The sequence below is a fragment of the Cyphellophora europaea genome (assembly GCF_000365145.1).
Source record: "Cyphellophora europaea CBS 101466 unplaced genomic scaffold supercont1.10, whole genome shotgun sequence".
NCBI classification, from domain to species: domain Eukaryota; kingdom Fungi; phylum Ascomycota; class Eurotiomycetes; order Chaetothyriales; family Cyphellophoraceae; genus Cyphellophora; species Cyphellophora europaea.
The window spans coordinates 1,043,081-1,055,165 of NW_008481798.1; the positions used below are offsets into that span (position 1 = coordinate 1,043,081).

General features: G+C 54.4%; 6 protein-coding genes across 6 annotated transcripts; 1 reads left to right on the forward strand and 5 right to left on the reverse strand.

Annotated features, from left to right (window-relative positions):
• Nucleotides 1-199: 199 nt before the first annotated feature.
• On the reverse strand, nt 200-1,454 carry HMPREF1541_09498 (uncharacterized protein; the record flags this gene model as incomplete). Its single annotated transcript, XM_008714171.1, has 2 exons — nt 200-1,207; nt 1,254-1,454. 2 exons carry the CDS (start codon nt 1,452-1,454, stop codon nt 200-202), a joined length of 1,209 nt encoding a protein of 402 aa, XP_008712393.1.
• A 1,249-nt stretch (nt 1,455-2,703) lies between these two features.
• HMPREF1541_09499 (uncharacterized protein) lies at nt 2,704-3,348 on the forward strand (the record flags this gene model as incomplete). The annotated part of the gene is made up of 1 exon (XM_008714172.1): nt 2,704-3,348. One exon carries the CDS (start codon nt 2,704-2,706, stop codon nt 3,346-3,348), a length of 645 nt encoding a protein of 214 aa, XP_008712394.1.
• Nucleotides 3,349-3,494: 146 nt separating this feature from the next.
• On the reverse strand, nt 3,495-4,511 carry HMPREF1541_09500 (uncharacterized protein; the record flags this gene model as incomplete). Its single annotated transcript, XM_008714173.1, has 1 exon — nt 3,495-4,511. One exon carries the CDS (start codon nt 4,509-4,511, stop codon nt 3,495-3,497), a length of 1,017 nt encoding a protein of 338 aa, XP_008712395.1.
• Nucleotides 4,512-5,475: 964 nt separating this feature from the next.
• HMPREF1541_09501 (uncharacterized protein) lies at nt 5,476-8,822 on the reverse strand (the record flags this gene model as incomplete). Its single annotated transcript, XM_008714174.1, has 4 exons — nt 5,476-5,573; nt 5,621-8,533; nt 8,600-8,674; nt 8,786-8,822. 4 exons carry the CDS (start codon nt 8,820-8,822, stop codon nt 5,476-5,478), a joined length of 3,123 nt encoding a protein of 1,040 aa, XP_008712396.1.
• Nucleotides 8,823-9,209: 387 nt separating this feature from the next.
• HMPREF1541_09502 (uncharacterized protein) lies at nt 9,210-10,459 on the reverse strand (the record flags this gene model as incomplete). The annotated part of the gene is made up of 3 exons (XM_008714175.1): nt 9,210-9,987; nt 10,035-10,168; nt 10,217-10,459. The coding sequence occupies 3 exons, from the start codon at nt 10,457-10,459 to the stop codon at nt 9,210-9,212; spliced, it is 1,155 nt and encodes a 384-aa protein (XP_008712397.1).
• A 793-nt stretch (nt 10,460-11,252) lies between these two features.
• Nucleotides 11,253-12,043, reverse strand: HMPREF1541_09503 (60S ribosomal protein L16; the record flags this gene model as incomplete). Its single annotated transcript, XM_008714176.1, has 4 exons — nt 11,253-11,391; nt 11,445-11,757; nt 11,814-11,949; nt 12,023-12,043. The coding sequence occupies 4 exons, from the start codon at nt 12,041-12,043 to the stop codon at nt 11,253-11,255; spliced, it is 609 nt and encodes a 202-aa protein (XP_008712398.1).
• Between the last annotated feature and the right edge of the window lie 42 nt (nt 12,044-12,085).

A 12,085-nucleotide genomic window follows, 5' to 3' on the forward strand; every position in this document is an offset into this window, starting at 1 on the left:
CCTTCGGGCATTGTTTCTTTCCATCCAGCGAGCTATTGATGACGACCGTGGCCGCTGGAGGACTCTATGATTATAACTTATCTATCGTTCCAGTCGTTTCATTCATCATGCATCAATGGGTATCCGACGCCTCAAGAACTAACGGTCCTTACAACTTCCGCGAAACGCCATGACATGGTGAACCCTCTATGACTTCCTCCTAAGTCGACTCAATGATAAGGGGGACTTTCAATGATGCTCTGCATGGCAGGATACTACCGTGGCCTTCGTCCTCAAGCGTGAAGAGCAGCTCCAGCTGATACGACACTCGTAGCAGCCCTGTGGTGATCGACGGGCTCTTGATGGTATCCGGGAGGAGCATTTCAAGCGTTGCAGATGCCGAGAATTCCTGTTCCGCCTCACCAACAAGCGTCTCGCCAGGCTTTTGCTGATAGAATGGAGGCAACTTCAATACCTGCTTTTGCTTCACTACCGACTTCTGGGTGATCTTGCAAGACTGGACGGTCCCCTTCTGAATATGCCGATTCGCCAAGTTGGATGTCGAGAAAATCTTCTCAGTGTGCCACATAGCTTCCACTGAGAGCTTCGGTAAGAGGTTACCCATGATGTCGTGCATTGTATGGCTGGAGCTCGCCGGGCGCTTCACCACGAACAGCAGTGGTACTGCAACCATCTGGAATCTGGTGTCGCAATGCGCTCTGGTGCCGTATACGAGGCCGAGATCTTTTGGTAAGTGGATTGACATCTTCGGCCTTGTTCCTTTGCCTTGGACGGGCCTCAAAGGCCAGCCTCTCATTACCATGGACCACCTGAGCGGCTTCATATCCACGGCAATATGCTCAGACATGGAATTGGCAGAGACTTGCAGTTGAAGCGGTGCTGCTGCCTTGGAGATATCGATGGGGCATTTCAGATTTCGGACGACGTCCTTGCCTCGCCTAAAGTCTGCTTCGATCCAGTACAGAACTTTGCATTTCCCTTTCACTAGCTGCTGACTGCTTAGGACGTCACTGGTTGTGATATATGTTTGTCCGTCGAGTCTCAACGATGGAATGAAGGAGTGGCTCGAATCCGGATCGACAGAACCCGGCTTGGGCAATATGCAGAACGACACATCGGTGAAGCTGGATGCGACGGGGCGAGAGCCTTTGGTAGGGCTAGCAACGAAGTCCTCCTCCCATCGTCGCTCTTTTGTGATCTCGAAAATCTAGAAGCGGTGAGCAAGTGGATTGGCTTTCTGCGGGCAAATTGACCTTTTCGGTGGCTGCGCGAGACCCAACCTCTGTTACAACTGCTCCAAGCAAGCGGAGGGCGACATTTTCGAAGGGGGTTCTTGCTGTCGATGCCTCCTGGGCAACCTTGACTCTGGCATGCACTCTCAAGCAAGTCGATGGCACTGGCTCTTCCTCCAAGGGCACGAGTGATGAGCTGAGGACTTCTATACGCGCATCCATGTGTGCCTCTTGTGTGTTTCTGGCGGTTAGACTGGGCTAAACAGCGGTGTGGTGCGGTGTTGGGTTGAAGATGGTTTCAGGGCAAAATGGTAGAACAAGACTGTATATATCAAGTCTCCGTGTTTAATCTGGTGCCTTGCCGGCTTTTGTTTTGATAGTGACCCACCCGAACGGCCGCCCAATCCAATAAATCAGACCGCAGATCCGGGAAGACGACTCGCCAGCAGCGATATCCTTTCTTCTGCGCTTAAGGGCGATGCCTCGCCTGCATCCAATTAGGGGCAGTCAGGAATGCCCGACAGGCCCAGTTTCGGGTAGAGCCAAGCATCTGCCTCATTCGCCCGGGGTACAAGGGGTAGCCGCCTTGTTTTGCTCCGGGAAGATTAGGCCAACTTTTCCATGGCCGCATGATGCCCTGGCAATCAAATGATTGATTGTCGTCATCTTTGAGACAGCCAATTTCATCGGTCTCTACGATTGACGAGGGATCTGTTCTAACGGAATGTTGGAACACTCCTACCTGACCGCGCGGCTGACGGGACAATATCCATGAACGTCTTTGAAACTTTTGAGGCGAAGTGGATGTGTTCTGTCGATCGCACTACTACGAGGAATGTCCACTGTGTCGCTTTGTGATCGGGCACTGATCGGCTAGGAGAAGCTTAGGATCAAGCTAGTCGAATGTCTTCAAAAAGCCATGAAGTGCCTTTGCGGGAATCTCCTCTTGGCCTGCCTACCGCTTCTCCGCCGGTAATTCGAGGGGCAATCTTGAACCTGACCTTCTACCTTCGCGATTTCTCATGGCTCAGCAACGCCATCGATGGCGGCCTCACATCGTCCCTCAACCGAAGGAGAGTGTTACAGCACATATCGAGAGAATCATACTCTCTTAGAAATGATGTAGAGTCGCGGACTGCGTGCCGCGTGTGACCATATACGCCCCTTTAGCGTACACGTACGCCCTGCTGACATAGCGCCTTACCACAAGCCGTACTATAGAACTACCTAAAACGTACCTCAACCTCATGTAGCAAGTGAGTATTCCTCTGTTCATCGCAACTTCATTCATCGGAAGGCAAGTACTTCGCAGTCACCTTGCCGCAAGTTCCCGCACCCTGTCGCTCCAGCCAAGTGCGGCTGCAATAATTTCCGATCGTTTACTGCCAGATCAATCCAGCAAAGCAACCGGCTCACCACAGTCTAGATTGCTGCACGCATACCAAATAGCCTGCCATCAAACCTCATCGTCATGACGACCACCACCTCTTCCGCAGAACCCATCCCCGTCATCCCCCTAACCACGCCTCCAGACCCGACCCTCCTCTCCCAACTCGTCACCCTCCACCAACAATCCATCCTCCACGACCACGCCCTGATGCGCTTCCACCCGCCCTTCACCCCCGCCAAGACCACCACCATGACCACCTGGTGGCGCCACCGCCTCTCCGACGCCGGCCACCCCTCCCACCACGTCTTCCTCGCCTTCTCCCCTCCCACAGCCGTGCCCCTCCTTACCTCCGGCGCGCCCACATCTCCTCCGCCGACCCTCGTCGGCGTCGTCGAACTCCTCACGCCCGCCAGCGACACCGGCCACTTCCGCGCCGAGGTGGAGATGTTGATGGTGGCGCCCGGCTGGAGGGGACGGGGACTGGCGAGGCGGTTGATGGCGGAGGTGGAGGGGCGGGCGAGGGAGGTGGGGAGGTCGTTGCTGGTGCTGAGCACGACGAGGGAGAGTGAGGCGGATCGGTATCTGTATCCCAGGCTGGGGTATGTGGCGTTTGGGGTGCTGCCGGAGTATGGGGAGAGGCCGGATGGGAGTGGGGAGAGGGTCGATGGGGTGTATTATTATAAGGATTTGAGGACGTGGAGGGAGCGGGAGGGGAGTGCAAGTTGAGAGGAGGTGAAGGGGTGTGCCTGGAAGGCAAGAGAATGGGCTTGTATTGCAGTCCTTACACGATGATAAGACCTGCTAGAGTAGACAAAGAAGACTTCTGGCATTCTGGCCGGATTTTCGCACTTCGACAGGGTCTCACTGCCGCTCTACCCTCGCTCGTAGCCGCCGTACCCATCTCCTCCCAATTGCACTTCGATATCTCTCTTCCAACCATCCCTCTTGCTCAGCCACTCACCACCTAACCACAATCTTACACACGTATCCGCCGGTTTCCGCTGCGGACTCTCCATCGGCACCAGACGATAGAAGTTCTCGTCCAATGGCGTAGGCTCACAAGCACAACGCTCCCCACCTCCTCTGCCAGCTTCACGGCCCGATGTTTGCCTGCCAATTTGTCCGACGTGGTGCCGCTGAGCGGCCTTGCGGCCATGACCTTCAAGGGGGCTCGCGCGACCGCGCAAATACTCCGCTGGGCAGTGTCGAGCGCTGTCATGCTGGTAGCCGATGTCTCTGAAGAACCAGACTTGGTTACGGGCAGCGAACAAAGCGACCGCCAGCGTGTGGATCGGGGCGTCACCGAAGCGTTCGTAATAGAAGCCGCCGCTGTCGTCCAACCATTCAAAATACTTCTTGCTGGCTTCGCTGCGGAAGAAGTCCAGGCTGCCAATCTCGAAATTGGAGAAGAACTGACAGTTAGCATAAGTTCCCCCTTCATCGTCGTCCACGAGCCAGCTCAAGTCCGCATCAGGGTGGAGCATTTCAGGGTGGGCGTGTGTGAACGCGAGTGTTGTGCGCCAGAGGCTCGGAAACGAGCGTGCATCTTCTAGAATTGCCATGTTGAAGCCGTAGACAATGCTGTTTTCGTGTATGAAGGAGAATGGATCGTAGGGTATGTGGCAGAAGAAGTGGACGTCAGGTTCGACTCGCCAGTAATATCGATAGTCCTGCAAGGCAGGATGTTGAAAGAAAAAGCCACTGTTCCAGCGGCACATGTGGCGGTAGGAGATAAGAGAACCTTTGCCAACGCCGAGAGAGCCTAGATAATCAAGGGAGTCGTGGTATCGAGATCTGGAGATGTTCGACGGAGTTGACCAGTGCTCGGTCGGAATGAGATGGTAGGAGGTCTCAGCAGAGGTTGCGTTCGATGTTGCGGCCTGTGTCATGGTCAATACTGGCTAGAAAAAGACAAGAATCGAGAGCACCGACTCTGAACTCCTCGCTGAAAGGGAGCTCGCTGAAGAACACCCAAGGATACTTGTGGCGACGGTTGAAAAAATACTCTAGCTGACGCATGGACTGCAAGATGCCATCCAGTTCTTCGTTACGGACGAGGCTGATGAGAGCAGCACTCGGGCGACTTTCGATCGGATATGCAGGGCCGTCGTAGTCTGTAATGGAGTGTGTGCGTAGCCAGTTTTCAGGATCATGTGTAGGGCTCCGAAGAGTCGTCGAACGGGAAATAGGTTGTAAGACCTCCCAGATACGTATCTCATGAGAGAAGAAAGGCGAGGATGGTCGCTGAGTGGGAAGCAAATGCCATAGTGCAACCGTGAGGCCAAGAAAGACCGCGGCGAGAACCCATCTCGCCGTCGGTATTGGACATAGTCTGTGGGGAGGAGAGGAATGAACGGTACATGGCCGGTGAATTGGCTTCCATGACGGAGGTGAGACGAGACATTTGATCGAGCTCGGAGTTGGAGGGCTTGATGGGAGGTCACGACTATCGGTATAGAGCGTCGAGGATGAGCGCCAGGCAGGGGATGACGAAGATGAGTTGCTCAACTTTGACATCGTGTGAGGAGGGTTTGATCTGACAACTATTGTGATTGAAACGGGGTTGGCGAGCAGGTCAACGTAGAGTTCGTTGATTGGCATCGAATCTCGAGGCGGCAAACCGGAACCACAAACGCCGGTCCACGTAAAGCGAAGCTACGCGGTCGTCCTGCTGTGCCCCAGCCCGGTAGCGACGCGCAACAGCGTCCGAGAGCAGGACCCGTTGTCCTCTCGCTATTTGCTGATCATCCCTAACAAAATCTCTGCCTGGCACCATGAATCGTGATGGCGAAATCAGCCTCGCCGTGCTGATATTTTACCTCCCTGGACACCGACGCTAAACCGAGACTATGTTTACAAGTCCATTTCATCCGAGGCCGCCGTCACTTCTCCGACTAGATTGAGTATCCTGGCGTACGGAACCACTGAGCGCTGAAGATTACGCTGCTTGCCTATAAAGCGGTTAGTGCCAAACTGTCGAGAAGAGGATGAGACTTACCCAGTTCCAGTATCACATCCTTCAGCAGCTCCTCCCTCGACCAGCCGCACAGCGTCTTAGAACTCTCCCGCCAATTGCGATCCTCGCTCGCATTCACGGTCGCCGCCTCACCAAGCACCGCTTCGCCATCATCCCCAACGATGCCGCCGACGAGCGTTCGCAGAAGCTCCTCGGCCTTGAGCTTCAAGTTCTCGGACGCCAGACGTTTGGCATACATGGTGAGGTATAGTCTGAATTCATCTTTGGCACCCAGCATCAGAGCTGCTGCGAGCCTATTCTCCAAGTGTGCCAGAGTCACACCCTCTTCGAACGTCTCGAAGCCCTCTCGCGACTGCAGGACCTTGACGAGCCTCTGCAAGAAGTAGGCGCGGCCACGGAGTAGAGTCTCAGTTGTGGTGTTTCTCTCCAGCCATGGGATGACACCGCTGGAGACGTCAATTTTTTCGCCATCTCGAGTGGTTTTTGAAGCTTGCAGGTTGCCAACTGACGAATCAGTCGTGTTCCAGTATAGGCTGCCGACCGCCCACCATACTTCTGACAGCTTCTGCCAGCAGTACATCTGAGGAGAATAGGCATATCCATCACCGTTCGATAAGCTGATGATGATTCGTCCTTCCGAATTGAGGCGTACGTGATGAATGGCCGGCACACCTGTTGGATGTGCTGCCAGCGAATAGACAGCAGCGTCTAGGACTGGGGCCAATGACACTGGTGGGTGAGGAGATGACATGGTCGCAACATTCCACAAGTAACACATGCCGGTAGACGTTACGCACAGTAGCCACGAGTCATATGATTCTAGCTTCACGGCTTGCGATTCCATCACCAGGGCGCTATTCAGCCTCCGTCCGTTCGGGGACCAAATATAGACCGCACCATTTTCGTCTGCGGCTGCCCAGAAACTGTTGTTGCCGGTTGCTAGCAGAACTGTTCGAGGCAAAAAGTCTTGCCACTGTGGCTGCCCGGATTTAGTTAGGGATATTCTGGCAGGTTCTCGATCCTGAGCACGCTGTGTCAATGACTGTGGTGAAGGGTTCCTGATTTCAAAGACATATTCGGCTCTCGCCTTCCCGGTGTCGGCACCGGGATCAGTCGGCTTGCCTGCAGCGTTGACACCCAGCACGACGGTAGCTCGCACTCGGGGAACTGCCAAGCGCAGTTGACTAACTGATATAGCAGGATTGACGACAGCCGGCCGAATGAATTCAGGTGTCGGTTGTCGCCCATTGACCGGAGGCTGTGGCTGGGCAAGCGCTAAACCGTCCGGCCCATTCGTCAGTATGGGCGTCCGCTCATTCTTGCTTGCAGCAGCCACTCGCTTTTCGGTTGAACCTTCTTCCTCGCCTTCAATCTGTGCATACTTGCGCTTGTTGCCCAAGAGCAAAGCCGCGAGCCCGCCCTTAGGCAGACCATCAAACGGCTTCGACAAATCTAGCACGCTAGTTGGTGCATCAAGGCTTTGTAAAGCAGCCGCCGCGTTCACCAGCCTTGTTTGCGGTAAAGACGACTCTCCACCGCCAGCGCTTGAGACAAGCAAGGGCTTTATTCTCTTTTTTCCGTCTTTCGTGATCTCGACCCGATTCTTCAGACGCTCTAGCTTGGCTTGACTTTGATCGTTCTGAGTTTGAGGTGTCGATGCCCCATTGGTGGCCGCACCGCTCCCGTTCAGTGTTGGGTCCGTGGCACCATTTTCGGTCGGTTTCACCGTGCCATTAGTCTGCGAAGGTTGTGCATCACCCATCAGTGCGCCCATTCGCTCCTCGACCACCTTCTGCTCGCCCGCTCTAGCCATCTCCTCTAGAAGCAGGGCATCGACTGTCTCGGGAAAACCTTGGCCCTTTCTCATAGTACCGTACTTTGTCAACGATTTGGCATTCTCCTCGATCGGTTGTGGATAGCCTAATTCACCTGGCTCAAACATGACCGTCAGGACTGTTCCGTCAAGAGCTGTCATAAACAGGGTCATCCCATCCGGCGTCCATCTTAGGTCTGAAATAGCTTTCTCAGCAATCTCTTGTGTAATGATGAGTGGGCGTGGGCTTTGTGTTGTCCAAATGCTCAGGGTCTTGTCTGCACCACCGCAAGCAATCACTGTGGTATGGTGCGGTGCATGGCCGTCCATTGCTGGAGGCGGATCTGGCGTAGCGCCATACAATCGAGGAGCGAATGCGCAAACTTCTACTGCTGCCTCGTGACCAATCAGCGTAGTGTCTCCGGTCCACGAGCCGCGATCAATGATTGCGATGGCAGGAGCTGGACCATTGACGGCGTTGGCCGCAGCGATATGCATTCCATCTGGCGACCATGAGCATCTCCGGAAGTACGTTGTTAATGGTGAGTTGACGAACGGCTGCTGGATCGTGGCCTCGAGCATGAAGTTGTTGACGGCATCGTGAGAACTGTAGTTCTGTGTAGGCGATGTGAAGCGGAAGATCTTGATTGAGCGATCATCACTAGCAGTGGCAAAGTATTTGTTGGCGGGGTCGAAAGTGATGCCCTTAACATGACTGGAGTGATTCGCGATCGTCTTCAGCTTTTCAAAGGTGTAGCCGGACCACACAGCAATCTTGGAGTCCAAGCCGACCGACACTAGCACTGTTCCATCGTATGACCAACCGAGATCTTGTACATCATTGTCATGGCCTATCAAGCGGCGAAACACTGGCCAATGCTCAACTGGAGGGGTTTCGTTGGAGCCGAAGGTCGAGTGCTTCGGCGGGTTAGGGTCAAGAGTATATATGCAGACGTATTTGTCGTCTGCTCCAGATGCCAGGAATTTGCCGCCTGGAGAGAAACGGACTGTATGAATAGTGCCGGAGTGGTAGCTCATCGAGGCCAGTTGCTTCGGCCCATCGTAGGCAGCGTTTGCGGCATTGTAGATTGCTTCAGTCGACCAGACTCGGACGTATCCATCTACCGCAGATCAGAATATGGTCTCGTCTGACTTTTGCGATGCCTCTACCGCACTCGCAGACTTACCGGCAGCAGATGTGACAAGCCTCTTTCCATCCGGCGAAACATCGCAGGAATAAACCTCAAAGCTCTTCTTCTCGCCTGGTCACGTACAGTGTTAGCCTGGATCTTTTTGCGTGGTCGAAGCAGTGCAGCGACGATATTTTGACACGTCCGAGGACGCGTTAGGAGGGGCGACGAGGGAAGGCATACCGCCGTGGGTGAGCCAGATTGGCTTCAAGATGTGCATGTTGGCTATCGGTGGGGCAAGGAAGAGAACATTTCGGGGAGGTCGAAAGAGACCCGCAGACAGTTATGTCGAAATCTGGTAGAAACGCTTTGAATAGTTCTTTAGTGATGAATGCGTGAAGTTCAAGCGCGTACGTCGCAAGTTCAAAGTCGTCGAAGACGCATGCCGAGCCTCGAAGGACAAGGCTGCCTACCACTGTGGGTGTTGAACATGGATCCTATACAACGGGTCTAATTTCGAACTTAAAGGCTTTTAGATTTCCTGCCCCTGCTATGCTGTACACACGATTATGCCGTCTGTTTTCCGATAGAGGTACACGACTGCATGCGCCTTGCTGCAGATAGAGATTGAGTGGAAGAATAAATGGCTGGCACGCCGACTATTCCATCATTTGCCCTCCCTGGACTTTTCAAAGCCCTCCAAGACCGTCTTCTGAACATCATGACTTGATCCTTGTTTCGCAGCTTCAATCACTTCGTCGCCGATCTGCCTGCTGGTCGCTTGCGTGGGAGCAGAAGCACCCGAGGCGGCCTTCTTCTGGCCCTCTGTCACCTTTCCGTAGACAGACAATGCACTTGCTATCATGCCGCCCATATCCCCCACGTTTCCTGGCACGACGACCGCTGTACCCTCTTTCGCCAGTTTGCTGAATGCATCAACGTACTTCTCGGCCACACTGAGACTGACAGCTCCTTGAGCACTGTCCTTACCCTCCCGGATAGAGTTCGCGACGGCATCGATACCCCGAGCTGTAGCAGTCGCTTTCACAAGGATAGCCTCCGCCTCGCCAGATGCCTCGTTGATCCTCTCTGCTTTCATGGCCTCGGAGGCTAAGATGACGGACTGTTTGCGACCTTCGGCGATATTGATGGCACTTTGCCGTTGACCTTCGGATTCCAGAATTTCTGCTCGCTTCGATCGCTCCGCTGTGACTTGTCGGTGCATAGCTGCGACAACGCCCTCAGGTGCATGGATGTCGCGAATCTCATATCTCAAGCACACCACACCCCACGACTGCGCCGCTTCGTTGATCGCTTGGGTGATGTTGGAGTTGAGATTCGCACGTTCCTTCAAAACGTGGTCTAGAGTGAGCTGGCCGATCTCTGAGCGCATGGTAGTTTGGGCGAGCTGTCCAATGGCATATTCTGCATCTTCAACTCCATAACTGATCCAAGTCAGTACTTTGCCTCCTCGAGTCAGAGGAATACAAACCTCGCTTTGTACGGATCGACGACTCTTGTGTAAAGTACTCCATCTAGCTCTAATGTGACGTTGTCTGCCGTGATAGCGCTCTGACTGGGAATCTCGATCGCAGATTCCTTGAGACTCTGGACGTAAGCAATCCTCTGTAAACGCATCAGCATTGCCTCCCGTAGCTGGTGGTCTTAGCGCACCTCGATCACTGGTAGCAGTATGGCAAGACCGGGCGACAGTATGCGACTGAACTTGCCCATTCGCTCCACAATCCATGCCGTCTGTTGTGGGACAAACTTGACAATAGTATTCGTGGGTAGTCGCTGAGATCGTTGAAAATATGCTTGTGGTGGACCTCCCTGCCCTCCAAAGCCCGTGCCAATAGCACCGGGCATTGGGTTACCGCTGCTGAGGGAGAACTGTCTGCGGCTCCAAACGGCCATTGGTGAGCAAGCTAGAGCTGCGGTTCGACGGCTGCGGAGGGCACCCGTACGCAAGGGCGCACTCCGAATGACCGACCGCGAGAGCTCCATGCTGGCCATAGGAGCGGTCGTCGGGCGATGAAGGGTTGAACGAGGTGCGAATGATGTAGAATGGGTCGTCACCAGAAGTGCTGTAGCAGGCACGCGGACTGCGGCGAAATAAGGTGGAGACGGGCTGACATAACGCTGAGATGCCAAGCATCACTGCCCTGCAGAGGCCGAGGCGGCAAGCTGTTACAAGTGAGAGAACAAATGGATTATCAAGGTGACTCGCTCACACTACAACATTATCCGCAGTTGACAACAGTGGTGGGTATCAAGTCAACCACGGCATACCATGCTGGCCCAGACGTGGCCCAGGTATTCAATTATATCGATGTCAGTGAAGGCAACGAATATGTCGGACGAGAGATAAGCTCTAGCCGTATGGCCGTGGTCGGCAAGCAGGGTCACATCGTGAGCAGCAAGATGCACGTTCGCTTCGCGCTGGAATTGAGGGCCCAGCCACACAGTCACCCTCGGATCGTCATGGTCTTTGATTCGTTTTTTTAATGTGATTGAAGTAGAAGGGCACTCGACCACATCTGATCCGTGGCTGATATCTTCAGCGCCTGCAATCGTGGATCATCCGCCATGCCCTGCCATGCTATCCTCGTGCTTCATGAACTTGGCGTCCGCGGCAAAGCAAGCCGACGTTCACCGGTCGACCATCGGTATCATCCTTCCCTCACACCGCATTCGGCGCAACGGACATCTAGTAGCCGTACTCTGCGAGCTTGCTCTTGACCTTATCATCAACACTGGCAGTCTTCTTCGCCTCGGCAAGTTGTCTCCGAGCAGCCTTCTTGCGCTCGTAGTATGCCGCACCCTTGACTTTCCGTCTCTCCTCGAGTCTGTCGCAGATGTCAGTATGTCAATCCATATCCAAAGACTATGCAAAACCCACCTGGCAACCACATCCTGGTACTTCCATCCAACCTCGTGAGACAGACGGCCGACCGTGCAGAACTTCCGGCCGGGCTTCAACCGCAGAACTCTCAGGGCTTGAGGCACGACCATCCTCTTCTTCTTATCGTACGGGGCGGGAACACCTTCGAAGACCTTCAATCGCTCCATGGCGGCCTTGCCGCGAGCAGTCTTGTGGGGAACCATACCACGCACAGTCTTGTAGAAGACACGAGCCGGGGCACGGAAATGGAATGGACCACCGCGAGTAGGGTTGTATCGGGTGATCTTGCGGAGGTAGGCGTGGTACTTGACTAGAGTGAAACATCAGTGTGCGCTCGAAGTATCGTCGTAGGGTCGTAGGACGTACGCTTAGCGCGGAAGAACTCGCCGGAAATGTTGAGGGCCTCGCATCGGACGACAACGATCTTCTGACCGTTGAGTAGCTGTTTGGCGACCGTGCTGGCGAGACGGCCGAGCAAGTGGCCCTTGCCGTCAATGACAACCTGCGAAAAGTGTCAATCCTATTTCTTCGGGCGGCTCGTGGGAATCGTGTGGGCCGCTGCAGTGTAGACTTACCACAGGCTCGAATGTCGACATCTTGCCACAGTATGTCACGACACCACGAAGAAAGAATATCTA